Source organism: Coccinella septempunctata, chromosome 7, assembly GCF_907165205.1.
Source record: "Coccinella septempunctata chromosome 7, icCocSept1.1, whole genome shotgun sequence".
Classification (NCBI taxonomy): domain Eukaryota; kingdom Metazoa; phylum Arthropoda; class Insecta; order Coleoptera; family Coccinellidae; genus Coccinella; species Coccinella septempunctata.
In genome coordinates this window covers 5,975,876-6,000,744 of record NC_058195.1, presented here as the reverse complement: position 1 = coordinate 6,000,744, position 24,869 = coordinate 5,975,876, and the positions used below count along the sequence as shown (strand labels likewise).

The window sequence follows — 24,869 nt, the reverse complement described above, 5'->3', positions numbered from 1 at the left end:
GGATCTTGAAGTTGTGGGAATACAAACTTGCATGGTCAATATCAGATGAAATAAACATGAGAAGTGGAATCGTATAAACAGAAACACATTTGAGTTAATGAGATGGATGTGAAAGAAAGTTGATATATTTTGTAGAATGTTGAGTTCTTTAGGAAAAACGTTCACTCGACAAAACATACTCGTATATCTTGATAGAGTTAAGGCGTAGAACACGCAAATCTTTACAGGTTTTATATTTATACAAGGTGCTCTCAAAGATGGGGCTTTGCTTTTAACAGGAAGTAGAACTAATCGAAATAACCCAATGCACCAAGATTGCTCATATATGAAACTTTCAATATTGAAAGTTCAATGATTGGAATTGGGAAAGCATTTGGAAATAGCTTTAACCATTTTCAAAACATTTTATTGAATGAATCGAATATTATTATAATTTTTAAGTTAATAACATAATTATTTTTCTATTAATAAAAAAAAAAGTTCCACCATGCCGTTGATATTTCGGCGCTGGTATCCATCACTTCATTTAAATACTTCAATACCTTTCAAAATCGAGACCAGCAGTTATCAGAGCTGCTATCAACTATTTTATTCAAGCTGTGAAGTTCTTCTTCTCATCCTCTGTAAGGCAATGAAAATAAATACATAATATCATATACCTCAACATTGTAATGAAATGAACATATAGTTATAACAATAAAAGACTTTATTCGTAGCTAATTTCAAACTGAACCTAACTGATGTAACACAGAGGCAATTCTTAGTCAATCGAATTTTAAATGTTTTTTTTTGTTCCCTGTTTGATAACTTTTATAGATTTAAGGAAGTACTTGTTTTTGTGTTTCTGAGAATTTTGAATTAGTTGTTGTTTTACTTTCTTAAATAAACTTTGATTCAAAATATTATCGACCACCTCCAAATACATGACAAGAAGTTTTACTAAAACCCTACAAAGAATTGACCAAGGCTAGTTGATCGAAAGTATGCTATATTATCTACTGAACTTTATTTATTAATTTTTCTGATTGAACTGATTTTGAACTACAAAAACTAAAAAGAAATGGATAAAAGTATAAGTGAGATTCAAATAAATAAGTAAACATTTGGAATTTTAGATAGAAACTTTTGAAACAGCCTTCTGTCTGAACTTCCTCAACTTTTGTGGAACTGTATACGAGGATGTATTTATAGCTAGTTAGCCTAGACCAGTTTCATGCATAAAAAAAAATTGCGTTGCCATAGCAATGGAAAATATCTCATTAGAAGTGTCAGTGTGAAGTTTGCATAGACTTATAATACATGGACTCACTGTCACGTGACTTTTCAGTAGATCGAGGGGTTGTATGCATTAGAGAGAGAAGGGCTTATGCGTTTTGATCGAACAAGAAAGAGATGAACTGATTCCGTGTGGGCAATGTCAAAATCATATGATTGATATTAACGCAGACGTTGCCCACAAGGTGTTCATACGTTGAGTATTATTCACATTATATTTATTCTTGAATGAAACTCACATAATTTTTATATTTTCCATTTCGAAGGAATGTTAAGGAATTCCTGTTTGCCTTCTCAGAAGCTTGTTGAACATTTATTATGGAAATTTTTTACAATTTTCGCAGACTTTGCCCACAAGGTGATGATACGTTGATTATTATTCTCATTACATCTATTTTTGACTAAAACTCACATATTTCTTGACATAATTGATTTCGAAGGAATGCTATGGAATTTCTGTGTGTCTTCTCGGAAGCTTGTTTAAAATTTATTGAAGAAAATTTTCGCATAAACTTGTGTTCTATAACCTTTTGACAGCTTGCCCACAAACTCTCCATCTTATTCAACCAACCGACTTCTCTCTCACATGCGGAGTCCATGTTATTTATAAGTCTATGGAAGTTTGAGGTCAAAAAAGTAAACCAGAGTTACGCGATAAATTAGAAGAAAGAAGATGTCCACCGAAATTGTGAAAATCGAAATATTGGAGTATCGAACCATCACCAAGTACCTGTATTTAAAAGGGTTAAGTGGTAAGCAGATTTACAAATATATGCTTGATACCCTTGGCGATCAATGTCCTTCGTATGTGACCGTGGAGAATTGGACTACAAGCTTAAAAAGAGGTAAATTTTCCATTGAAGATGATGACCGATCGGGAAGGCCAGTTTCAGTGTCAGTCTCCGAAAATTTCGATGCAGTTCATGACATGATTTTATCAGATAGTCGAATTGGGATAAAACGGATATCTGAAGCACTGAATATTTCATGTGAACGCGTTCATCATATAGTCCACGTCAATTTGGACATGAGAAAAATTGCTGCAAAATGGATTCCCAAATGTTTGAATGTTGACTAAAAGCGTGCAAGGGTAGAACCATCGCGTTAGATCTGTGCTCGATTTGAAAACGATGTAGACTTCGTAAACCGAATTGTTACTATGGATGGTACATTTCTGCGATCCAGAAACAAAGCAACAATCGATGGAATGGCTACACTCTGGTTCTCCAAGACCTAAGAAGTTTCGTGTCAAAAAATCTGCTGGAAAAGTTCCTGCTTCAGTTTTTTGGGATTGCTATAAAGTAATCATGATTGAATTTTTTGGATAAAGGTAGAACAATAACCGGAGATTAATATTCGACATTACTGATCACTCTACGGGTAAAAATTAAAGAGAAAAGACGCGGAGAGCTATCCAAAGGTGTTTTGGTTTTGCAGGACAACGCCCCTGCACACAAATCTCATATTGCCATGCAAAACATTCGTGATTTAAGGTTTGAATTACTAGGACAACCCCCTTAGTCACCAGATTTTTCTCTATCCGACTATCATCTCTTTCCTCAATTGAAAAAAAGTTTAAAAGGTCGTAAATTTTCTTCCAACGAGGAGGTAATAAAAGCTGTGGAGGTCTGATTTGCAGAGCAAGAAAAAACATTTTTTTTGAAAGGTCTAGAGACGTCGCAGGTTCGCTGTAATAAATGTATCCAATTAAGAGGAGAAAATGTTGAGTATTAAAATATTTTGACATTGAAATTCAGTTTGGTTCTATAGTAGGCTAAGAATTTTTCAATACATCCTCGTATTGTTCCACATTCTTCGTTTAATTCTCAACTCGCACAAAATTCCCAAAATTTGAAGCGATTGGCAGCATTCCAGAAGGGAATACGGCGTTTCGGAATTGAAACAACAGGTTATCCGTCCCCTGGGATCCTCGCCTCAGAGCTCTGTCTGCACACATCCCGTAATGGAAGAATCCGAGGCGCGTCCTATGGAAAAAAAAAAACTAATTCCAGATCTCCCAGCGCGATAACTCACGTTTGAAACATTTCCACAGGCCGTATCGGGCTTCCCAGTCTTCGAAAAACAGCTCCGGTTTGTCCCAATGGACGTGGTGTTGATTGTATTCGTAGATCCTCTTCAGCGGCGGGTTCAAGTGAGGTGCAAACTCGGCACGACGGTCGATGATTGTGTTTATATACTCGTAGAATACCTGAGAAAAGAATTCAATTCGAGGAGAATGTTCCAGTTGATCGGTTTGATACATTCGAATGTGTTTTCGGTTTGTTTTTTCTTTCAGGGAGTGAAATCTCTTGTCTCTGCCATACAATTATAAAAGAATGACTCTGATTAATATAGAAAAGCTCAAAGACTCATAAAGGGTACCTTTACAAAAAAGAGTTTAAAATAAAACTTTCCTCTTTTTGAGTAAAGCATCTCCTAGAACTATACAAAGTGTTTCGTTTCTTCTGCATAGCTATCAACTCCCTTATTTTGAATATAACACCCTATATTTGCACATTTTCGAATTCCTTGTTGAATTTGAATATAAGTTTGATAACACAACTATGTCTGAATTCTCAACGGTTTTCGAGAAATTTGACTTTTTATTAATATTTTGACACTTTGAGGTACTTACATAAAGAACTATAGCTCCGTACCTATTCTATGTAATTGATTCAAATTGGGACTCTGTCTAGTCAATAAATGATACACAGAATTTTCTTTGTAAATAACTATATTATATACAGGGTCCACGAAAACGCAGATCCATTATCAAAACATAAATTCATCAAAAGTTTAAATTTTTTAAATGGCAACCCATATTTTTTTCTGTTCATTATTTAAACTTTTTTTCTCGCTGTCAGTTGTTTTAAATAATGAACAGAAAATATTTTTTTCTGTTCATTATTTAAACTATTTTTCTCGCTGTCAGTTGTTTTAAATAATGAACAGAAAAAAATATGGAATGCCATTTGAAAAAATTGAGATTTTGAAGAATTTCTGTTTTGATAATGGATCTACGTTTTCGTGGACCCTGTGCACTGCGCAAAAAAATTAACGCACATTCTGAAAATCTCAATTTTAGTGAAAGTTAACTCTACATTGACTTTATAACTTATTTTTTATGTTCTCTCGGGAAGGTTTTGAACGAAACAAGACACAATAAACGGAAGAAAAATTCAGTATTTCACCGAATCTTATCTTTTTTATGTTCTCTCGGGAAGGTTTTGAACGAAACAAGACACAATGAATGGAAGAAAAAATCAGGATTTTACCGAATCTTATGTGAAAGAAGAGAAATGAACAATTTTCAAAATACTGAAATGCTGATAAGTGATTTAATACTTGGTATTTCCACCCCTTGCGTTAATTACATCTCGGCAACGATGTTTCATTCTCAAAATGAGTGATCTTAAAATGTTCTGATCTAATCCTTCCCAGATTTCTCAGAGTTGGATTCCTCAGTCATTAAGAGTAGCTGGATGATTTTCTGAACTTCTCAGCCTTCTATTGAGGTTGTCCCAAACCTGCTCAATCGGATTGATATCTGGACTTCTTGCTGGCCATTCCATTCGAGAGACTTCAACCTCTTCAAGGTACTCCTGAACGATGCGCGCAAGATGGGGTCTGGCATTATCGTCCATAAAAATGAAATTTTCACCAATGTATGGGGCAAATGGCACTACATGCTCTTCAAGAATGTTCCTTATATACTTATCAGCATTCATAGCTCCATTATCAACGACCACTAGGACTGTGCGAGCAGTCAAAGATATTCCACCCCATACCATAATCGATCCTCCCCCGAAACCAGTAGTATTCAGGAAATTGCTCTGAGCATATCTTTCATGTGGACGCCTGTATACAAGGGAACGTCGTTCACAATGGTAGAGGCAGAATCTAGACTCATACGTGAAGAGAACTATTTCCCAATCGGCCTCTTCCCAATGGTTATGCTCTCTGGCAAAATCCAAACGCGCCCTTCGATGGGCTGGGGTAAGAGCTGGACCTCTTGCCGCGACACGAGGCCTTAAATCATATTCTCTGAGGCGATTTCTTATTGTCTGACTGCTAATTTGCACCTCATGAGTTTGCTCAAGCTGAATTTGAAGGAGGCGAGCGGTTGCAAACCGTTGTCTCAACGAAGAAACTCTCAAGTAACGTTCTTGAATGGCAGTTGTTAGCCGTGGTCTACCCTGTCCTGGTCTTCGGACATTCATACCTGTCTCCCTGAATCGCTGCAACATTCTGAACACACTTGTATGGGAAACTCCAAACCTTTCTGCAATTCTTGTGTATGTCCACCCTTCTTCTCGCAAAACTACCGCTTTGGCACATTCCTCTTGGGTCAAATTGCGTGTTTCGCGTTGCATAGCGATCGCGTTCAAACGAAAGAAAAACTACTGATCACTAGAATTGATCGAGAACAACTGATTTTAGAATGGAGCCAATACATTCAAAATCTGATAATATCATCTTTTTTTATTCCTGCTGGGAAAAAACATCTGTATTGAAGAAAACCGTTGAAAGTGGATAACATATGCATGCATAATTCTGATAGAAATAATTTATCATTGAGAAGACCTTCAGTCGTAGAATAAATTTGAGATTTCCATAATGTGCGTTAATTTTTTTGCGCAGTGTAAATAATTTTAGGAGATGCTCTACTTAAAAAGAAAAAAGTTTTATTTCAAATTCTTCTTTGTAAAGTTAATAGAATTGGAGTAATAGATCGCTGCACCATAGCGCGAAAACCCTGTTGAGCGTCTACACAGATACAACTCCCAAGAGATGGCATCTGAAAGACAATTAATAATACAAAAAAGAATTGTCATTCTTCTAGATAAAACTATCGATAAATGGAAGCATGAAAATTTTGAGTGTTCTTCTGAAACTTCTTACTATGACTTATAGATAGATATAAATGGCAAGAGTTCTATCTAAGTATACCTTCTAAACTATGTTTGGAGAGAAATGAGAAACCTGCAGTCTGCGATGTCACGCTTTGAATATAAAATCATTTTCAGAAATAATCATCATCATTCATACTTAAATTCATCACGAATATACATCATGTTTAACATTTATCTTTTCTATTACATACTTCACAGTCTCCTTCAGGTAGATTATAGGCTTGTGGGCATAGAATACACAAAAGGAGAATGAGGTAAAATCGTTTATTCAATAACATCCATCATATTTTGAGTGAGTGTGTTCGTTCTCGAGCAAATGATCGATACGCTCATAAAGTCCCAAGCCTAAGGGGTGAGATACACATTCCCTGATTGATAATCGTTAAGAAATTTCTCGGAGCGAATCACGGGGAAAATTGAGGTTTGAAGGGTTGATTGAGCGGGGGAAAATTATGATTTATCAGGTCTCGCCTCATTTTTCCTCGGAACAAATGATAACAATCGATATCGCATTAATATTAATATTTAGGTAATCCTTTCATCGATTATACAGCGTGTCTGTTTCAACGATACACAAAATTCAGACGAACTTTCTTCTGAAAACTCTTCCCAAGGCATTCTTTCTGAGGTCAAGGAAATTTTCTGGAAAAATTCAGCTCTCCTGAATTAGACAGTACATTCGTGACCTTTTTACTTCTTTACGATCGTCGTTTTCCCTTCATTGACAGATCGGAGCTTTTACAAGCGCCGTCAAATGAAAAATGCAAGTAGCAGAGACCTCGACCCTGGACGAAAACACGTATAGCGTGCGACTGATTGAACCATATTTCAATGACCTAATCAGGCCTTGGATTCCATTACAAATGAATAAACCCCATGTGGGGTTAGAAATGTTCGATATCTTTCGTTTGTGAGATTCCTTTCCGATAGGAGGAATACGACCAGGTGAAATAATTCAATACTGGTCGATCCTCCTTTATTGTCGCTAAGAACTAGCGCATTCGCCTTTTCGAGGCTTATGATAAGTTGTATTTTCCCAATAATGGAAGTACAGCTGGTTGGCCATAGTCTTGTGTCTCGTGCGTAAAAGCCTCATGTTCTTGAAATCGTAATATTAGTATCTCGTTGTAACGCACACTCTCGGTTTGTGTTCAATATTTAACACTACACTGTACTGATGAGGGACAATGATCCCGAAACCGGTCTACAGTTGTGTGTAGATTTTTAGACTTCTCTGGGCTTTCCTGCTCTCATCCATGACTAGCTCGTATTCGGCTCAGTAAATATTTCTTAAATGTCAAACTCAAAGTATGTAAGATGAGCCTTTAACTCATACAAATATTTTAACAGTAGATTCTGGAGGTCAAAAGGAACACTTTTTTCCCATACCATTTTTCTCGAATCGGTTTGGTTTAAAACATACAGGCTATTGAAAAACCATAAAAAAATTTTATTTTTAGTCCTATCTCACAAACGGTTTCATCGAATGAAATGAATTACGGAATATAGTTTTTCATTCATTTGATGAATCTTTTTCGAACACAATATATCAACCACGTTTTCCAGTTTTCTCATTATGACCATTACGTTCCATAGAAATACCCAAAATTCGAAGAAGCCAACTCTTGAAACTAAGTTAGACGCTATCTAATGAATATTTGAACGTTTTGTTAAATAGAAGTAATCTTCACATTTTCTCGTATAATGCACCGTTTTCGAGTAATTTGATGTTCAAAAATTAAAAAGTATCTGTGAAATTTGAAAAATTGGGTAGTTTGGCTGAATACAACTCTGTTTAAAAGATCCACAGATGTGTAGTATCGCAGATTAAGCTTAACTAGCTGAAGGTAATTTTGTTCTTCCAGGGGTGGCACAGCTCATTATGAAATCTTAAAACGGCTTTTTATCAGGGCAGAATCAGAAAGAATGGTATAAGAATCTACTGTTAAAATGTTTGTACGAATCAAAGACTCACCCTGTATAACACCTTCTTTCCACACCCCTCGATTCGGATAATTTTAGCTGTGAATTCTGCAATTTTCAAACCGTATTTCTTAGAAGGTGGATTCATTCTTTATCTCTCACCTTGGCGTTGAAGATGTAGCAAACGAGGGACATTATAGCCATAACCATGGCGTGAAGACGATGCGATTGGTTCATGTTGAAATCGTCATTGTCAAAAGTGGCTTCCTGTATAGCCATGGCCAAGCAAACACCGGCCGCTGCTGTGTACGCACATGGTATTTCCACCATCAGTAATGCTATCAGAGTATAGGAACTCTCCAGATTGATCCTGCAAAGAAACGGATGAATCGCAGACATGAAGATATTCTCTGTGGCATGGAGAATTCATTTCTATACATTCGATCTACTTTCAGGGTTATGCAGGTTCGGAAATTTGAGTTTAATATCAAGAATTTTTTTCACACCTCACCCAACTCTTAGTATATGAAACAAAGTATTAAAAAGCAATCAGAAAGCTCTTCCATACATATCAGTTTCTCGGTATGATAAAAACAATTTTTTGCCCTTTTTTCTATCGAATTATTATGGCGAAGGACAGCTCTGAGTAGCCTGCCTATACCAGTGCCTTTTTGTCCTTGATTCCTTAATAAAACACTGGCAATTCTGATGGAAAAAAGTAATGAAAATATGGCAATATTCATACTTACTGCCTCATTCCATGGGTCATTATGGAAGTGAGTAGTGAAGCGTGAAAGGCTTCTCGATGCTTCTGAAGAAACTGTTTATCCTGTTCGTGATAAGTGTTCACCACAATATTGTACTTCGAATTTTCATAGAATATCCTGAAAAAGTTTAAACGGAGAGATCATTTTTTAAATCTGCCCTGAATGTAGGTATTCCACTCATTTTTCCAATATCATTTGGGTCATTTGCCTATAGTTTCTTCGTAGGAGTAAAAAATTCGTGTTAATCTCTATGGCAGATTGAAAATGGTGAATTTTCTTTAGAGTATGTACAAGTAACGAATTCACCATACGATATTGGAACCGTTATTTCCCTGTCAGCAGTCCCACCATCACCCGAAGCTCAACTCGTGGCAGCTTTAACAGTTTTCTGGTGTAGGTCGGTGAAATCGGCACGAATTTCTTTGACTGAGTTAGCCCAGGAGTGTTTCTCCAGAGGGCTAACCTGTTGTTCAACTCCCATTGTTGGATCGCTGCCTCGTATTGGTCTTTTCCAAGCCACAGAAAAGCTCAGGTCCAGCAGGTATTAACCTTAATGCTCTTTTCGCAAGTTCAACGGCTTTCTCGTTTCCTTCAACACCACAGTGCCCTGGTACCCATAGTAGAGTCACTTTATTGTCTCTGGCCAGTTGCTTTATGGTATTACTTCACTCCCATGTCAGCACAGATCTCTGGCAGTTTGATTCCAGGGTCCGTGGTGATATAGATATATACACCCATCAGTTTCTGAGAAACCTATTCGCATAATATGCTTCCTATGAGGCAGCCAGTGAGGAAACGAATACTTCTTGGACCTTGCAGTTTCAAAATCGCGAAGGAACATGATCCTGTACTGGAAGATTCCTCCACAGTTAATCTCTAATAGGTGCAGAAATGCTCTGAGCCAGTAAGTGACGTTTCTGGCGAGTGTGTTAGCCTCTTGGTTTCTTTTGATTCCAGACTTAAGAGTCCTTGTTGTTCTTGCCTTTTTCAAAGTTTTTGTCGGCAGGTGACATTGCATTCTGTTGGAATTGCCATCAAATCAGCTACCTAACGATGCAAAGATATAGTGGGTGTGCCATTTGAATTAAGAAAGTAGTAGGGTGTTATTTGTTCATTGTCGGATGCCCCCACATGGAAATCTTCAGTGGGACAGTGGGCAGAAATAAGGGAGGCCTATATCTAGCAGTGGATGCAAAGGGCTGGTTGATGATGATGATAATGATATAGTATGTAGTGAAGGGATATTCCGTTCATCTAGCTCACAAGAATTACAAAATTGGCTTTCAGTTCTTCATTCGAAGGTGAAGCCTATTGAGTGGGACAGTATCGACCCAACATCAGCAGAGAAACAGCAAAAGAAACCGCCGAAACGACCAATCCATTAGCCGACAGCAAACACTCTTTTCTCGCGACATCAATCCAACGTTTTTTTACGCCGGAATCTCTCGCTGCTCTCACCTTGGCGTATCGAATTTCAGTCGGTTATTGCATCGGTCGATCAGATAATGCATCACCCTGTTTCCCAGCAGGCTCTGCAGCATGTTCTTGGAAGATATCAGCTGCAGCAGGGAGTCGATCACGTCGTTCGGTATGGAATCCTTGTACAATTTTGTGTGATAGTTCATGGCCGCGTACTCCAGCATGCTGCCTATTTCCAGCAGGACTGATTCGTTCACTTCCTCCTTCTTCACCCAGTCCAGGAGTAGCCTAATCTGGAAGAAGATATGAGTTGTATGGAATTGTTATAAAATACTATCTTATGACAATTCATCTTGAGATGTATCGATATCTAGTTAGCCTAGACCAGTTCCATGCATAAAAAAATATTGCGTAGCCATAGCAACAAACAATAACTCATTAGAAGTGTCGGTGTGAAGTTTGAGGACAAAAAAGTAAACCAGAGTTACGCAATAACAATAAATTAAAAGAAAGAAGATGTCGACCGAAATTGTGAGAATCGAAAAATTGGAGTATCGAGCCATCATCAAGTACCTGTATTTAAAAGGGTTAAGAGGTAAGCAGATTTACGAAGATATGCTTAATACCCTTGGTGATCAATTTCCTTCGTATGCGACCGTGAAAAATCAGACTGCAAGCTTCAAAAGAGGTTAATTTTCCATTGAAGATGATGACGGATCGGGAAGGCCAGTTTCTGTGTCAGTCCCAGAAAATATCGATGCAGTCCATGACATGATTTTATCAGACCGTCGAAAAATTGCTGCAGAATGGATCCCCAAATGTTTGAATGTTGACCAAAAGCGTGCAAGTGTAGAAGCATCGCGTTCGATCTGTGTTCGATTTGAAAACGATGTAGACTTCTTTAACCGAATTGTTACTATGGATGATACTTGGGTACATTTCTACGATCCAGAAACAAAGCAACAATCGATAGAATGGCGACACTCAGCTTCTCCAAGACCTAAGAAGTTTCGTTACCAAAAATCTGCTGGAAGAGTTCTTGCTTCAGTTTTTTGGGATTGCCATAGAATAATTATGATTGATTTTTTGGATAACGGTAGAACAATAACCGGAGATTACTATTCGACATTACTGACCACTCTGAGGGAATACACAAATCTCATGTTGCCATGCAAAAAATTCGTGATTTAGGGTTTAAATTACTAGAACACCCCCTTATTCGCCAGATTTGGCTCCATCCGACTATCTTTCCTCAACTGAAAAAAAGTTTGAAGGGTCATAAATTTTCTTCCAACGTGGAGGTAATAGAAGCTGTGGAGGTCTGGTTTGAAGACATCACTCTGTATATGATTCAAAATTTTCGGGTATCAAATAGGCGGCATATACAGACTCTATCATTCTAGATTCAAATATAAAATGATATTTTCATCATTTATGATTTATATTTGAAGAAATTATTTAGGCATGAGAAAAATAGTCAAAATTCTGTATTCTTGTTTTAGTGACCCCAAAATAATCCAGGTGTTTTCATAACTATCCGGATTATTATATTAATATACTCTTTCCTTACAACAGTAACTATTCAACTATTCCAGCATGAGGTTGTATGAAATCAATTTGGTATTCAAAACTGATGAAAGGATCAAATTGAAAACCAAAGTCACATTTTTCGATTAAGTAATAAAAAACTATAGGAATAAGGCAAAAATAATTATTTATTCATTAAAATTTAAAATTCATAGTAAGGTCACGGTGATTACAGAACAGGGTAGGTGGCCATGCTGGCGATACCGCATTGGTTTCTTCCGTTTCTGTTCAACCTGAAGAATCCTTGTTCTCCCCATGATGCTCCCCAAGAGTTCTTCACGATGTAGTAGTTCTGTCCGTTCTCGCTTCCATAACCAACAAGAAGAACACCATGGTTCAACGACACGGAACTGCAGGAGTCGTCATCCAAGATTCCAGAATCGTACATTTGAAGATCGTAGGTAGCATCAATAGCGACAGAGATGGGTCCTACGGTGGCAACAGCTTCCATAAGATCAGATTCGCTTCCAGATGGGATGTTGACGTAGCTGGAGAGCTTGGTGACTACTTTGGAAGGATCAGCTCTGCATGATCTGTCGTCTTCTTCGTAAGGGTAGTCGGATTCACGTTCAATTCCATTGTCTTTCACGTAGTCGAAAGCGGCAGTCATCAGACCTCCGCCGCATCCCATGTTACCTTGGTCCCAAGAGCAGTCCACCAAATTTTGTTCACTGAGGGAAATCAAATTTCCTTTCATTCCCAATTGACCTTCCAGAGATCCAGTCTGTGATAATATATGAGAAAATCAATAAGTTACCCTTTTCAACATTGTTGTCTTGTATACTCACAGCACTGAAAGACCAGCAAGATCCACAACCACCTTGATCTTTGACTTCAGTTACAACGTTCTTGGTTCTCCAGTCAACTGACTGAGGAGCAACGAATCCTTTGGTGCTGTTGAAAATTGAACCAACGACTGTTGGTTTGGTAGCGAGTCCTTTGTTAACATATTGGACGAATTCGTCTCTGGTCCAGTCGGCAAATTGGTTAACACCTTTTTTGTAGGTTGTTTTGCCTTGTTCGAAAAGAGCATTGTGCTGTTCAATTTCATTCAGATTGTTTCTGAAAACAGACAGACGTTTCCTTGCTTCTACGGGAGATCTGTAGGTTTTACCGTATGTGGACTGAAATAATTCAGATAAAATAAATTTTTGGAGATGAAGCCATAAAATAATCAAAAAAGTCCAAAAAAATATAAGATTCGACCACTCACCTGGAACTCGCTCCATTTCCTGAGCACTTCATCATCTTGTATGGCATGGGCACACACCACTGCGGCAAACAAGAAAGCTAATACCACTTTCATTTTACTATTTTTTTTACAACGAGTACTTTCAATTCACCTGATCGAAATAACAATCTATGAATGAAACAGTCTCGAAAATTTCCCCTTTTTATATTGATGCAAAACATGATGCACCATTTCTAATCAGTCTGGTGAAGATTAATATTTTAAGTGTGAGATTAAGTGGAAAAACGCTATATCTGATACAAAAGTAGAAGATTTCCAATTCTATTTTTAATATATCGAAGTTAATGCTAATTTGTTGATAAACCTGGAGTTTTTATATCCGGTGTCTTATGACTGTCTTGGTGGAAATATTTCATCCCAACATTGCTCAAGATTGCACAAACTTGAGTAACAGTTCAAGAATCATGCAAAAAAAATAAAAAATTTGTCTTTCAATAAACACTATATTCAGTATATTGTTAGCAGCGATCTAGTGCGTCCCTGTTTCCTTCCAGTATATTCCCAAGCATGTTAGATATCCCGCACCGGTAAATTCTAGAAGCGTCCGGAATTTACCATCCTTCATAATGAGTGAGTTTATACAGAGTAACTAACAACTAATACCTAAGAAAGAGGCCAGTCTCATAGGCAGATAGTTTGGCGCTACGTTTAGTGTGGAGATAATTATTAAAAATGCATGTTCGTGTAAATTACCCTTAATTAATACTTTAACAATCGTTTTCAACCCTCAATGAGTGGTTTCGAATATAAGTTCGTTAGACAAAAAGCACTTATTTTGTGGTATTCTCCCCAGGAATTTTGTTCGACATTTCTGACCCACCTTGTATATCGCCTGTCTAGATGATAGCGATTCACACCAGTTATTTCAAATCCGGAAAAGCCATAATTATTACCTAATGAATAGAATCGCTAGAACATTCAAACTCTGGCGAACGAGATAATATTATACTTATATTTTTGCCACATTGAAAGTAATGACAATGAATTTCGTCACTGATTTAAAGCAAGAATATAAATCCTTTGAAATAACTTCACTGCCAACAAGCTGTGCTGATATGATCCTGTTTACTACAGTCAGTGCAATTATTACAATATGCGTGGTAAGTGGTTATTACCACAGTCCTCCATTGGAAATAATAAATGAACAATGGGACCTTTTTCAGGTAAGTTTATGGATAGGTACTGATGAAGTACTAAGAATCGGGTGATCTAGAGTCTTGTTCAATCATTTGACTATACCATATATACCAATAAATTTCAGACAAATTAGCAAAATTTACTCAAGAAGGTAAGTATAGTATTATTTCGGCGATCTTTGTATATTTTTCATCCGTTATAATAATATTCATTGTATAAAAATCATTATTTAATCGTAGTACAAGAGTTTTGTTATAATAATACAACATTAAACTGAGATAATAAGGATCAATTCAGATGCATACCATAGTATGAAATCGGATATCGTTTCATACTAGGTGACGCCCTTTGTTACTGTATAGTACTCAATAGTGCTCTGTTTACTGGATAGTACGCAATAGCGCTTGCCAGTATTGAATAAGAGTCCATCAATTCCAAACGTTCTCCATCGGAGAAGAATCTATGTTGCTCTGACGAGGTCAAATGAGACCGAAACCATGATCAGCATCTGCTCTTCTTCGGTGGAGCGTACTCCATTTGCGGCCCTGATGATGGCAAATTGTCTAGTTCAATTCAGTCAATTCAATCAATTGTTGATATTCATATCGTCGGGCGGTATGCATCTGAATTAATCCTTATTATTGTATTCATTGCCTTCCCGTTTAGGCGTGATCATTCTTGATTATTGAAGTGAGATTTGAAAAATCTGTAGACGAGTTTCGCTATCACGATGATAATTGCATCTTCAAGTGCGTGAATGAATGGGACACAACAATGGAATATTGATACTTATTTCGAAATTTCAGTTCAATTGCTCATTCACCGTGATATTGAAATCCAATAATATTTGATCTCATCGACAAAATTTTACATTTGTCATATCGTCTGGTTATCTTATTTTGTTGCTCCTATTGCTTTGAAATAGAGTGAATGAGAAAAGTATTGTAATAACAGAACTTGAAATTTTGTCTTAGGGGATTTCTTCTTCTTCTTCTACTTATTCCTATTTTCCTTCTACTTCTTCTTTTTCTACGTCTTCTTCTGCTTCTTTTTAATGTCCTCTGCTATTATGAATGTATGAGAGACAATTCTTCAATGTTTCATTCGTCATATCGTCTATCTATATTATTTTGTTGCTTTTTTGCTTTGAAATCGAGTGAATGTCAAAAGCATTGTAATGAAAGAATTTGAAATTTTGTCTTAGGGGGTTTCTCTTTTTCTTTTTCTTCTTAGTCTTCTACTACTATTACTTCTTCTTCTTTTACTACTACCTCTTCTTCTACTTCTCCCTCTTTCCAATAGGATTGTGTTTTCTGTCTGCTACTATGAAAATGTGGGAGACCAACTTTGATCTATTTTCATCAAATCTTCAATGTTTCATCTTGTACACACGACAGCACATTTTGTGTGACGAATTTTCTTTGCAGAAAATGACGAACAAAAAATACCAAGATTGGGAAGCAGCGGATCGGTTCAAAATATTCAAGCAAAATTACGATATGATCGAGGAGCACAACCAGAGATATCGTAAAGGAATCGAAACGTTTGAAATGGGAATTGGACCTTTTGCAGACAGGACACCGGAAGAGTTTAAGAGGATGTTCAGAGCGAGATTGAAACCTACCAATTTTCTACTGGGTAATATCGGCATATGCAAACTCTCCGCGAACAGAAGCGTTGCTATTCCCGTGGAGGCAGATCATAGGCAGTACATGCAGGCGGTCAAAGACCAGGAAGCACACGTGTGCAGTTCTGGCTGGGCTTTTGCTGTGGTAAGTCAAACCATGTGAGGCAAGGTGTGCTTCAAGGTGGCGAGTGAAAACTTTGAAACCTATAAAGGAGTGCCAATGGGCATTCATATCTTTGGTATTTAATCTTCTGAAAAATTACATTCTCTAAAATAAAAATCATGTTATTGATACGTTCTTTCACCAAATGCGATTATAATTATCGTAGATCCTAATGTGATACATATTCTGATAGAGCAACTATTCTTGTAATAAATCTGAGAAGTTCACCCATCTCGGCGCAACCATTCGGTCTTGAGGAAGTTTTAACTGAACCCAACCTTTTGGGAATTTTTTGAAGGTCAGCTTTCGAGTAGTTTTGCCTCCAGAATAATTATCGTAGATCTCAATGTGATAAATATTGTGATAGATCAATTCTTCTAGTAATAAATATGAGAAGTTCATCCATCTCGGCCCATCCGTTCGGTCTTGAGGAAGTTTTAACTGAACCCAACTTTTTGAGAAGGTCAGCTTTCGAGTAGTTTTCCTTTCAGTATAACTATCGTAGATCTTATTGCTAGCCGGTGCGCAAGCCCGTGGCCTAGTGAAAGGAAGGAGGGAAACCCTTTCCTGCCTGGGTTCTATCCCTAGTGAGAGTACGATCCTCGGCTGGTGCTCGAGCCCGTTACAAGGAGTTGATAAGAAAACCCATCAATGACCAAATTATCCTTGTCATCATCATCATCATTGCTGTACCCCGTTGCCGGGAATGAATCTTCAAAAAGACCAAGAAAGGAAAAAAGAAAAAGAAAAGAAAAAATCGACAAAAAAAGGAAAAAAAAAGTGCGAACAGACTTATAATTTTTCAGGGCTAATTGCGACTGTGTGCTCTCCTGTGACTGTAGAGACCCAACCGTGACCTACAGATTCTACCACATTCCGGGCATGGATAGTCACCAACCAGATCTGGCCACCGCTGTATCCTTCTCGAGTCTCCATTATAACTGTGTACCAAAGACCTCCACTGTGACCTGTCTAACGCTAGTTGTTCCCAGTTATGATTTGCATTGACTGAATTACTTGAGTCTCAATTGTTGTACAACTCGCGCGTTGCAAGACTTCTGCATTCGAAACATTGTGGAACCATCTGATGTGCATTATCTGTCTTAGATGACGTTGTTGCGTTTGTTCAAGCTGCCTAATATGTCGCCTGTAGGACGTCCAGCTTTCACTTCCGTAAAGAAGCGTTGGGAGGACGACTGCTTTGTAAACAGCTGTCTTGGTCTTCAGATTGAGATCGTGATTTTGATACACTCTGTCCTTCAGCTTCCAGAATGCCAGTGATGCCGAATTGATACGGTTTTGTATTTCGGTGTCTAGGTTAGCCCTAGTATTTATGAAGCTTCCCAAGTAATTTGAACTGCTCGAACTGTTCTGGAGTTTCATTCTCCAGGCTGATATCTGGTTGAAGACTTTCTGGCAGACTTACCAGGATTTTGGTTTTGTCCTTATCAAATCTCCTAGAGAATGCATGACGAAACGCCAAGATATGCCTGATAAAAAAATTGTATTCGAGCATCTTGGACCCAAATAGTAAATACCGAAGAAATGAATTTTGTGCCTAAGCTACTCATTCACTCTGTAACCTATATGAATCATGAACTGGTAAAGCTAAAGTCAATTTCTTTCACAGACCGGCGCAGTTGAAGGCGTAGCCATGAGAGAACGTAAATGGGACGTGTCGCTGAGCGAACAGAATCTGATCGATTGCGCTTACGGCAACCCCTACCAATCCTACGGCTGTGATGGTGGCAGCATATACGGCGCACTGTACTACATGAGACTGAACGGAATCACCCAGTCCAGCAACTACCCCTACACGGCCTTGGACTCCAGGTGCAAGAGCCATACGGGCGTCTGGAAGGTCAGCATCCAGTACGGCATCCGCGACACTGAACATGATCTGCTGTCGGTGGTGGGCATCAGAGGACCTGTTGCCACGATGATAGAGGTGACCCCCTACATCATGCACTACAAAAGCGGCATCGTGTCCGATACATCTTGCGGGAAAGGTCCGAACCATGCGGTCACTATAGTCGGTTATGGAACTGAAAACGGTCAGAGATACTGGTTGTTGAGGAACTCTTGGGGGACCACGTGGGGGGACAGGGGTTACTATAAGTTGTCCAGGTCCACGAACGAGAATTGCTTCATTGGACAGATGGCATATTTCGCTGATATCGAGTGACAAACTAGCTTTTGACCAGTGAAATATGTCAGTACAACATGTTTTTAATTTTGTTACAGTAAGAAGAGTTCTTGCTGACTTTTCAGGTATTGAGTGTTAACTATTGTAAGCTCAGTGATAAGTTAACAAACTTGTACTCTTTTTCGTTGGGCTTCATCCAAAAATTCATTGTCCCTTGAACAGGAGCGCCAGAATTAAGTATATCTCGAAATATCTAGTACAATAACAGTATATTCACAAGGGTTGAGGTTGTTTTGCTAGGTCACATGGTGCTGCATTTTAGATTTTTGGTTGTTTGATGAAGATATCATACACCATATGTTAATGTCTTGTATGTAGAGACAATGCTGCCTCTAAAGCTAATGGAAGAAGAGGACAGGTTTCTTCCCTTGCCAAATTCCCAATAGTTCACGCCCAATTAAGTTTTTGTTATGTTTGATATACAGAAAATCATTAAATTCGATGTTATTCCACATGCATTTTTTTTTCAAGATTCTATGTAAGTGATCCCTCAATAAAAATAGCTTCCAGAACAGCCTATCAGCAGACGTGAGACCTAAGAATATAATGGGTTTGATTTGGATAAAAGGTGATATTTATTATCTCAAGATAAAGTACACTTGATGTGTTTGACATCTATTTTTTGTTACCAAGATACTCTCAGTCTCATATGCTTGCTGCTATCCAAGCAGTGAACTCTTATGTCATCGACACAAAGCTAATATGGAAGTGCAAAAGGAAAATTAATGAAATAGACAAGGACAACAAGATCTCTTTAGGTTCCTGGTCACTCTGGAATCAATGGAAAGAAGAGGTCAACTCTCTCCAGAAAAGGAGCACACTTACTGGTCCAGATGCTTTCTGTGGTATAGGAAAATTCACCTATAAGAGGATAGAGTTTCTGGAGAAGGAATAAAGCAAAATTAAAACTCTGGAGGAATGTGGCAAGAATGGATCATTCCAAAGTGTTTTAGATAATCATCATGACTGTTACAGCATTAGTAGTGAGAAGATTCACCCAGTGAATTCCTTATTTTTCGTTTTAGGATAGCATGAATCTTATTAATGCCTGTTGTTCAAATGAAGTCCACTATCATTGCTCGATTGGAAAATAATTATTCAGATCATTTGTCCTGAGATAGCGTAGATGCTCATAATTATAGAAACTGATAACATCCTCTATCGAAAATCATTAATCCGAGAATATTGTTGATAAAACACCGATTAAAAGTGATACTATCATACCTCGAATTGATAGACCCAAAATGAAATAATACCAGTAACCTAATAAAAATGAAAACAGCTTTGCTTCTTTTATTTTTCACAGTAGAATGCAAGACCATCAAAGGTGCGGATGTGATCCAACAGGAATGGCTGAATTTTCAGGTAATTTCAATTCTGTTACCAACTTCTTCTTTGAAATAAGTATTTTTTATCATAATTGAGTATTAATAACCCCACTCAGTGATATATTAGCTTAAGGTATATTGGAAACTGATTTAAAACTGGATGCTTGTTTTTGGGTTGCACTTGGTTCAACAAGAAATAATAGGCTTGTTCGTAGAGTGGTTCACAAAAACTGTGAAAACGAAAGGCTTGTTCGTACAGTGGTTCACAACGACTGTGAACTGTACAGAGCAAGCGCAAATGGATTTTCGCTACCCTAAAATGGAATTGCGCTTGCTCTGTACAGTTCACAACCGTTGCAAACCACTCTACACACAAACCTAATAAATTGAAAGTCGGCGCTTTTGAAAACTGATAAAGTTGGGAATATCAATAAAGGGAGATCTCATATAAGCATAATATAATAATGTTGAATAAAATTATCAGGGATTTTGTTTGGTTGTTGTATTCAACTCAACATACATTTCTGCAATACTCCGATTTGACAATCAGCCTTGATTGCAGAAACTATTCAGAAGAAACTACGATGCCCCCGGTGAAAGTGACAAACGGTTTTCGATATTCAAAGAAAATCTCTTAAAAATATCGAGCCACAACGACTTATATGACGCTGGCAATGTAACCCACAAACTAGGCGTGAATCAGTTCGCTGATTGGACCGCTGAAGAATTCGCAGCTTACGTCAATAAATTCCAAATTAACACGACGAAGATCGACGCAAAAATATATCAGTCTGGTGAAAAAAATCCGGCCATACCCGACTCTTGCGATTGGAGGCTTCAATGGGCGGTTACAGATGTAAGGAACCAAGGACACTGTGGGTCCTGTTGGGCATTCAGTGCGGTAAGTATCAAGGATGGTCTTCAAAAATAATAATAGGTAACGTTTCTTTATTGTATCCTCCTAGATGTTTCCATTTTCTATCAAAATGTTAGTAACCTCTGATGTGCCATCTGCCAGTTTTGTCATGTTTGGTATCATTGACCCTTTCACATACATGTTTCTTGGCAGAATGAGAAAACTTCTAAGATAATACAATATACACGAGGATCAATATAGAAATTATCGATATCCAACATTCTAAAAAAGAAAAGAGTGCTGTAAGTAGTACATAGCGCTTGGCTACCGGTCATCCATAAGACACAAGTGAAACCCCCCCCAATAGACATTGAATCTTCGTTCAAAATATTCCTAAATTTCCAGGCTGGTGCCCTGGAGGGACAAGCCCAAATCGCCCTTGGCAAGAGGTTAAGGCTGAGCGAGCAAAACCTCGTAGACTGCGCGGACGAATCCTACGGAAACTACGGCTGCAACGGAGGAGACAGCAACGCCGCCTTCCTATACGTCAAATCTTCTGGCATCCAATCCGAGGAGACTTACCCTTACGTGGCAACCCAGGGTGAATGCCGACAGAAATCCGCAGAATTATACGTGGACGATTTTTATTTCGTTGGCGGCACTGAAGAAGCTCTCAAGGAAGCTGTGGCTTCCCTCGGCCCGGTTTCTGTGGCTATCGAATCGACCACAGAGCTCCAGCACTACACCGAAGGCGTTTTCTTCGATAGGACGTGTACGAACCGGTTGAACCACGGGGTTCTGGCTGTTGGTTATGGCGCGGAAAACGGGCAGGACTACTGGCTGATCAAGAATTCTTGGGGATCTTCGTGGGGAGAGCAGGGTTACTTCAGAATGGTGCGGAATATGTACAACAACTGCGGAATAGCTAGTTACGCCACTGTTCCGGTTGTGTCGGAAAGGAAACGTTCAGATTGATGTGCTTGTGGCTGAGATGTAGCAGTCCGAAACACATTAGGTTGGCAGAATGTGGTGTTAAGTATCGATTTGAAATTTTGAAGTTTTGCTTTCAAAATAATGAAATTTCTTCTTTCAAGAAGCTTTAATAACTCAACGTATGTTTCACAGTGCTGTGAAACAACTTGGTGAATCTACAGAACCTATAGAAGTTGATATCAATGCCTTGCTGCGCAGGTGCTTGCAGGTGCATAGTATAAATATCATAAAACATATTATCTGCGTATAAATGATGATGACATATCTGCAAATTTTGTATAAGATTTTCATTTGTTTTTTGGTATAATTGCTTTAACCACAACAGAAAGATGTTAATACTTCTTTTAGATATTATTTTGCTTATTTAAATGCAGTGTATGATTTTGTTTCATACAGTAGATTCGGGTGACTTGGGACGATTTTTGAATTCAACTTGTCATATGTTCAAAACGTCGACCTATTTTCATCTGAAAAAAAGGTTCGTATATGCATAATGACTCAGACTATTGATTAGGATATATACCATGCTTCAGAATTCGGATATAAATTTCGAAAAAAATAAAATATACTTGTCCCAAGTCACCCACCGAGTTGGGAGGTTTGGAGCACAAGTTAAAATCTATTGATTTCTCAACTCTCAAATGAAATAGGTGACTTGGGACGGTGTATAGTTTTGAAAAATTAGAATTTGTGATTATATAGTTCAAATTCGGTAAGGAAATTAAATGATACGCCCCTATTACAGCGAAAGTAAATATATTGCAACTCAAATGTAAAAAAAACTAAACAAAACGAGGGAACTTTGATTTCTTTCATTCTTCGGTGATTTCTTTGTGGAATTAACGTAAATAATAATATCCTGCGAAAAATCGGCATATTTCCTGCTGCCAATGCGCCGCTTGTATCTATTCGGCATTGTCCCAAGTCACCCTATGAAACAACAAAATAAATGAATGAGATCCGTGTTGCCGTTTAATTTGTAAACAACCTTGTTTCATGACATATCTAATCCCACGTATCCAGAAAAAAAATTACACATGCACAAAGTGAAACACATGTACAGGACACTAGAAAGTATAAGGGCCATAAAAAAACACACTTTTACTCTCCTGAATTCGTTAATTTTTCCTGTCAATTCAAACGCTCTGGTCACGGCAAACTCAACAGGAATTAATTGTTAAACTAACCGGAAAGACGCTACACAATCTTATAAGTTTGTCCCTTCACTCATAAATGGTAAGAAACAAAGAAATATGCAAGGGGGGTAATTGTCCCAAGTTACAGGACTGTCCCAAGTCACCCGAATCTACCGGTAAAGTAAAGGGTTACTTAATAAAGTAACCCCCTACAAAAAAAATCCTCTCTGCGCCACTGAACCGGTTCGTAGATTGGTTCACAACGGTTGTGAACTGTACATTACTATAACTGTTATAAGTATAAATAACTAAACTCACAGCTATCATCAAGTCATGGTTATGCAAGCTCTCTAAAACATGCCTGAGGCATACTTCCAAGCCTTTTTGTATGATTAGTAGATTATCTTCATCCTCGCAGCTAGGTCCAATGCTAGAGAAGAACATTTGGAAAAGTTTTTCTAGCAGCGTTTGGTTGATACTGCGCCATTCGTAATCTTCGAACATTTTGTCTACGATACGAAGTAATTCTCTAGCTTCTGTTATGTTATTGGCGTTGGTATACTCCTCGCAAACGCCTAAAGAAAGAACATAATGAAAGGCAAAAGAGACTATTTTCATTTGAATCCAACATACTTTGTTATTTGATGTTAAGGAACTACCTACCCTTAAAACAACATGATTTTTGACATTTTGAATTCGTTATTTGTTATTTGTATAAGAGAAGGTGCAAAAATCATTTATAATGATCCAGTACCCCAAGGGTGAACATACGTACTGAGTAATTCGTAAATTACAGCACTTCTATCCGAGGTGAAAGCCAAGAACCTAGTCAGCAAATCATGACTCATGAACTCATTACCCCAAAGCTTGGCTTCTTTGAAAAACTTCACGATTGACTTGAGGATCAAGTAGTCCATTTGCTGGTACGTTTGTACCAGTCTGTCGAATGTTTCCAGGGCCTCCTGAGATTGTCGCCTGAAGAGAATTATACCAGTAATTAAACGCGTTTCTGGTGAATGTTGGAAGGCTTTACCATTTTCCGAAAGAGAGTAGATTCTTACTCTGGCACAATCTGATTTGAAAATGATGAACGCAGCTCAATGTGCACCACACTATTTGAACAATGTTCTGGAAGGAGATATGTTCCTTGTTCGCTTTTCTCAGTATTTTATTTATGATCTTAAGTCCTGAAATCAATCGAGTAAACCTGGACCAATTAAAAGACGACTGCTATCTTAATTTTGCTTCGTGAAGTAGTCCCTTTATATGAAAAAATGAAGGATGTGCAAGGTCTTGGGACATCTTTTGAGGTTGAATATAAAGAGCATTTTTTCGATGGAGAAACAAAACTTCCACTTACCTTTCATTCGAGCGATGTGTATTTTGTAAGTGTCTGAATTGTGAGTCAAGCATTCCTTATTCATCTGTACTATATAGGCTTGACAACGGTTTTCGTCGAACAACTGAGTTTTTTTGAATATACCAGAGGAAGAGATACGAAATTGTCTGTCTAATGGAACAGGATTTGGTATATTTGCTGAAATTGGAAAGAAAATGTATGTGCGCCAACGACATTCCTATCCTAGTCGCATTATACCTTGCCCTGGTGTTACCGCTTCTTTTGCGGATTCCATATCAATTGGAAAAGATCAACAAACGATTGACAATAGTTTGACACTTCGTCTATCATTAAGGACATTCAAGCTATCAAAATATAACGCAACAAAGACAATACGTAGAATAATGCAGAAGATGAGAAATATCACATATCAGAATCAATCCAGCAAAACATTTTTCAATAGAAATATGATGTACATAGCTTATTATTTTGAATCCAGGAAAACTTTTGTAAAAGCAATCTTTCTAGGATAATCAAAAAACCCTAGAGAAATATTTGTAGCCACTGAAACAAGAACTAATCTTGTGAAAGTTTATGGTGACTATGCTCCAACTGATAAATCATGTAAGATTGTAGAGAATGACGTTTCAGCATTCAAGACAAAGAATTGGTTCCTCTGTTGCATAGGCGCGTTAAGACCAATCTTACACTTAGGCTTGAGAAACCTATCAGAAGTACTCGCCAAACCAAGTGATTCTCATCGTAATACAATGAAGCTTCGGACGTCTAGAACGCCCTGATACGACCGCACTATTGTACTAGCTAGGACATCCAGACTTTGGAATTCCCTACCAACAGATGCTCCCACAAAGTCCAGACCTGCAAACCTTCCCTTCTCTCTCTCTCTTCACACTCCATTGATCCACTGTTTTCCCCGTATTTAGGTAT

At 37.9% G+C, this 24,869-nt stretch overlaps 4 protein-coding genes across 4 annotated transcripts; 2 read left to right on the top strand and 2 right to left on the bottom strand.

Moving 5' to 3' along the window:
• Nucleotides 1–485: 485 nt before the first annotated feature.
• Nucleotides 486–24,869, bottom strand: LOC123316305. Its single transcript, XM_044902312.1, has 10 exons — nucleotides 24,180–24,869; nucleotides 23,943–24,119; nucleotides 23,616–23,769; nucleotides 23,358–23,557; nucleotides 22,901–23,157; nucleotides 10,337–10,590; nucleotides 8,861–8,995; nucleotides 8,274–8,481; nucleotides 3,310–3,484; nucleotides 486–621 (listed from the first exon to the last, which is right to left on the bottom strand). Exons 1-10 carry the CDS (start codon nucleotides 24,214–24,216, stop codon nucleotides 593–595), a joined length of 1,626 nt encoding a protein of 541 aa, XP_044758247.1. The 5' UTR covers nucleotides 24,217–24,869; the 3' UTR covers nucleotides 486–592.
• On the bottom strand, nucleotides 11,995–13,260 carry LOC123316314 (procathepsin L-like). The gene is made up of 3 exons (XM_044902322.1): nucleotides 13,098–13,260; nucleotides 12,673–13,008; nucleotides 11,995–12,608 (listed from the first exon to the last, which is right to left on the bottom strand). Exons 1-3 carry the CDS (start codon nucleotides 13,188–13,190, stop codon nucleotides 12,054–12,056), a joined length of 984 nt encoding a protein of 327 aa, XP_044758257.1. The 5' UTR covers nucleotides 13,191–13,260; the 3' UTR covers nucleotides 11,995–12,053.
• On the top strand, nucleotides 13,758–18,721 carry LOC123316307 (cathepsin L-like proteinase). The gene is made up of 3 exons (XM_044902314.1): nucleotides 13,758–14,299; nucleotides 15,701–16,045; nucleotides 17,694–18,721. The coding sequence occupies exons 1-3, from the start codon at nucleotides 14,111–14,113 to the stop codon at nucleotides 18,246–18,248; spliced, it is 1,089 nt and encodes a 362-aa protein (XP_044758249.1). The 5' UTR covers nucleotides 13,758–14,110; the 3' UTR covers nucleotides 18,249–18,721.
• On the top strand, nucleotides 19,436–21,968 carry LOC123316311 (procathepsin L-like). Its single transcript, XM_044902318.1, has 3 exons — nucleotides 19,436–19,634; nucleotides 20,160–20,498; nucleotides 20,859–21,968. Exons 1-3 carry the CDS (start codon nucleotides 19,542–19,544, stop codon nucleotides 21,426–21,428), a joined length of 1,002 nt encoding a protein of 333 aa, XP_044758253.1. The 5' UTR covers nucleotides 19,436–19,541; the 3' UTR covers nucleotides 21,429–21,968.

Excerpts from the sequence above, each read along its gene's own strand:
- LOC123316305 (XM_044902312.1), bottom strand. The coding sequence starts at position 24,216 with ATGGAATCCGCAAAAGAAGCGGTAACACCAGGGCAAG. Across the intron at positions 23,770-23,942 it reads ACACATCGCTCGAATGAAAG|GACTTAAGATCATAAATAAA; the intron begins GTAAGTGGAAGT and ends GATTGATTTCAG. Across the intron at positions 23,558-23,615 it reads CTACTCTCTTTCGGAAAATG|GCGACAATCTCAGGAGGCCC; the intron begins GTAAAGCCTTCC and ends AATTCTCTTCAG.
- LOC123316307 (XM_044902314.1), top strand. The coding sequence starts at position 14,111 with ATGACAATGAATTTCGTCACTGATTTAAAGCAAGAATATAAATCCTTT. Across the intron at positions 14,300-15,700 it reads AACAATGGGACCTTTTTCAG|AAAATGACGAACAAAAAATA; the intron begins GTAAGTTTATGG and ends TTTTCTTTGCAG. Across the intron at positions 16,046-17,693 it reads CTGGCTGGGCTTTTGCTGTG|ACCGGCGCAGTTGAAGGCGT; the intron begins GTAAGTCAAACC and ends TTTCTTTCACAG.
- LOC123316311 (XM_044902318.1), top strand. The coding sequence starts at position 19,542 with ATGAAAACAGCTTTGCTTCTTTTATTTTTCACAGTAGAATGCAAGACC. Across the intron at positions 19,635-20,159 it reads AGGAATGGCTGAATTTTCAG|AAACTATTCAGAAGAAACTA; the intron begins GTAATTTCAATT and ends CCTTGATTGCAG. Across the intron at positions 20,499-20,858 it reads CCTGTTGGGCATTCAGTGCG|GCTGGTGCCCTGGAGGGACA; the intron begins GTAAGTATCAAG and ends CTAAATTTCCAG.
- LOC123316314 (XM_044902322.1), bottom strand. The coding sequence starts at position 13,190 with ATGAAAGTGGTATTAGCTTTCTTGTTTGCCGCAGTGGTGTGTGCCCAT. Across the intron at positions 13,009-13,097 it reads GGAAATGGAGCGAGTTCCAG|TCCACATACGGTAAAACCTA; the intron begins GTGAGTGGTCGA and ends GAATTATTTCAG. Across the intron at positions 12,609-12,672 it reads CTTGCTGGTCTTTCAGTGCT|ACTGGATCTCTGGAAGGTCA; the intron begins GTGAGTATACAA and ends ATATTATCACAG.